The sequence below is a fragment of the Austrofundulus limnaeus genome, unplaced genomic scaffold (assembly GCF_001266775.1).
Source record: "Austrofundulus limnaeus strain Quisiro unplaced genomic scaffold, Austrofundulus_limnaeus-1.0 Scaffold39, whole genome shotgun sequence".
Lineage (NCBI taxonomy): Eukaryota > Metazoa > Chordata > Actinopteri > Cyprinodontiformes > Rivulidae > Austrofundulus > Austrofundulus limnaeus.
The window spans coordinates 89,378-91,843 of NW_013952441.1; the positions used below are offsets into that span (position 1 = coordinate 89,378).

At 39.3% G+C, this 2,466-nt stretch overlaps 1 protein-coding gene across 1 annotated transcript in view; it reads left to right on the forward strand.

Annotated features, from left to right (window-relative positions):
- The window catches only part of polr3a (polymerase (RNA) III (DNA directed) polypeptide A), a gene marked incomplete at its 5' end in the record, with an annotated part of 24,913 nt that overhangs the window by 6,745 nt on the left and 15,702 nt on the right, over positions 1-2,466 (forward strand). Inside the window, 4 exon segments of the mRNA XM_014006970.1 lie at positions 86-213; positions 290-428; positions 971-1,135; positions 1,691-1,863. Of these exon segments, the coding sequence (XP_013862424.1) occupies positions 86-213; positions 290-428; positions 971-1,135; positions 1,691-1,863 (605 nt within the window).

Sequence of the window (2,466 nt, forward strand, 5' to 3'; positions counted from 1 at the left end):
TTTCATTTTTATACCTGATGGGGGAGCACTCGAGCAGTTTTTTTTTCATGTTACTGTGACCTAACAGCATGTTTCATCCTCTAAGGTGCATACCTGTTGACGCTGAAGGACACCTTCTTCGACAGATCAAAAGCTTGCCAGATAGTGGCATCAATTCTTGTGGGTAAAGATGAAAAAGTCAGGATTTCTCTTCCTCACCCGGCTATTATGAAGGTATTTTGACTATCACTGTGTCACCTAACCATTCTGTGTTTCTTGGCCTTCTAATATTCTGTTATATGTTTAACAGCCAGTCGCACTGTGGACGGGCAAGCAGATCTTCAGCATGATTCTGAAGCCGAATAAGGACTGTCCAGTCAACGCAAACCTGCGGACAAAGGGAAAACAGTACTGTGGCAAGGGAGAGGATCTCTGCTCTAATGACTCATGTAAGTTTATTAAATAAAATGTCTGCTTAACAAGCTTTAAAATTTTTACAGCCCTGTAAAAATTATTGCTTTGATCAAACAGTCACCTTCATAAGAGATATAATCAAGTAGTCAAGACATAAAAAAATTAGGTCTTGCAACATCACAGCCCATGTGTTCTGATGAATATTTCTACAACTTGTTTGTATTATCAGTATCTGTTTTTACAGTTTTTATTATAGAAATCATCACATAAAACGTTGCAGGTTTACATTTTTGTATTGCAACAACCTTCAGTAAAAAGAAAAATCATATCAGGATAAAGGCTCTGGTTTGCTTTGAAACATTTTTGTTTGTTTTATGAAAATACTGGTTTTGAAGAAAAAAAAACATTCCATTCAAGGGTATTTTTGTCTGGGCCGAGTGTCTTTCATTTTCTCTGCTAAAATAGCATCAAGTGTCCTGAGGTGAACGTCAAACCGTTACATTGACCTTGTTGGTGTTTCTATTCTGGTTTTAATGGCGTCGCCTCTTTTTTCGTTTTTTATTTGTCACGTCCACAGTTGTTGTGATTCACAACAGTGAGCTGATGTGCGGTAGCTTGGACAAAGGTACCTTGGGATCCGGCTCCAAGAACAACATTTTCTACATTTTGCTGAGAGACTGGGGGCAGCTGGAGGCTGCCAACGCCATGTCCCGCCTGGCAAGGCTAGCTCCTGTGTTTCTCTGTAAGTGGTCTTAATTAGCATCAAGTCAYTGAATCTTTGGAACAGTGTTATTCTTAATTAAGTATTTCTTAAAAGCAGCAAGTGTCTCGCTAATAATGTTCAAACATGTCTCGGGATAGATCTTGGATAGCCCCTTTTCAGGATTGTTCAGCCTTTGTGTTTGCACTGATGGGAACACAGATTATTTTGGGGACACACRCTTGTCRTGCAATCAATGTCAGCGTCTTCTTTCCGTCTTTGTGGTGAACGAGAGAGAGAAAAGTTTTTCGTCCTCAGACTCCTCTGTGACACAGTGTTTCAGATATATGAGAAAATATTGAACTTTATTGTACATTAGCAATAAAATCAGTCAAAATTTACTCCCATGTATAGTACAACCTTACAACTTCGTGGATGATTTTTGGAATAAGAATTTTCACATTATGCACACATAAATACGGTGTTTATTTTTCTGCATTTTTTTGTGGTAAGTTGAAACTTTTGAGAAGCTGATAACTATTCTGCTAACTAGTAATTGAATGCATTTTAAACTTTTTATTCACACCCAACTTTTAGCCAATCGGGGGTTTTCGATTGGAATTGGTGACGTGACGCCCGGTCAGGGTTTGCTGAAGGCCAAGCAGGACCTACTGGATGACGGCTACAAGAAATGTGACGAGTACATCGAAGCGTTGGCCACGGGAAAGCTGCAGCAGCAGCCAGGCTGCTCAGCCGAGGAGACCTTGGAGGTAGGCGTTTGTCACCTGGGTCCTCACCTTCAGAATGCTTTTGTGAAAATTCACACTGSTGATGTCTCATCAAATGTGTTACTGACTTCCAATTGAAACAGGTCGTGTGTATCTTTCTGACTGGCTTATATAAGCAGACATGGTGGTTTTGACAATAAATTCAGTACAACAGGTATGTTCAGGAGCAGGGGCGGTACTGGCTGTACAGGGCTWTTAATGACAAGTCTTAAACATCAATGTTTCATTAATCTGATGCTGCAGTTGCTCGGTTGGTCAGCGCATCTGTGGTATTATCCTGAGGCTGAGGGCTTGAGTTTATCAGGAAGGGCGTTCAGCGTAAAACRTCTTTCATTTGAATTTGATCACTGTTGCGGCTCCTCCAGAAGAATGCAGCCRAAAGAAAAACAATAGATTTGTTAAACTGATCGTGTTTGGTCATTTAGCTTTAAAATGAAGAGTTAATGTCTCTTAGTTATTGTTAAATTGTAATGTCTTGATTTTTGTTTTGTGTATCTTGTAGGCTTTTTTAATGCCTAGAAAGTTTTAAAGGGGCAATATCATGCAAAATCAACTTTTTTGAGTTTTATATCATGTTATAATGTT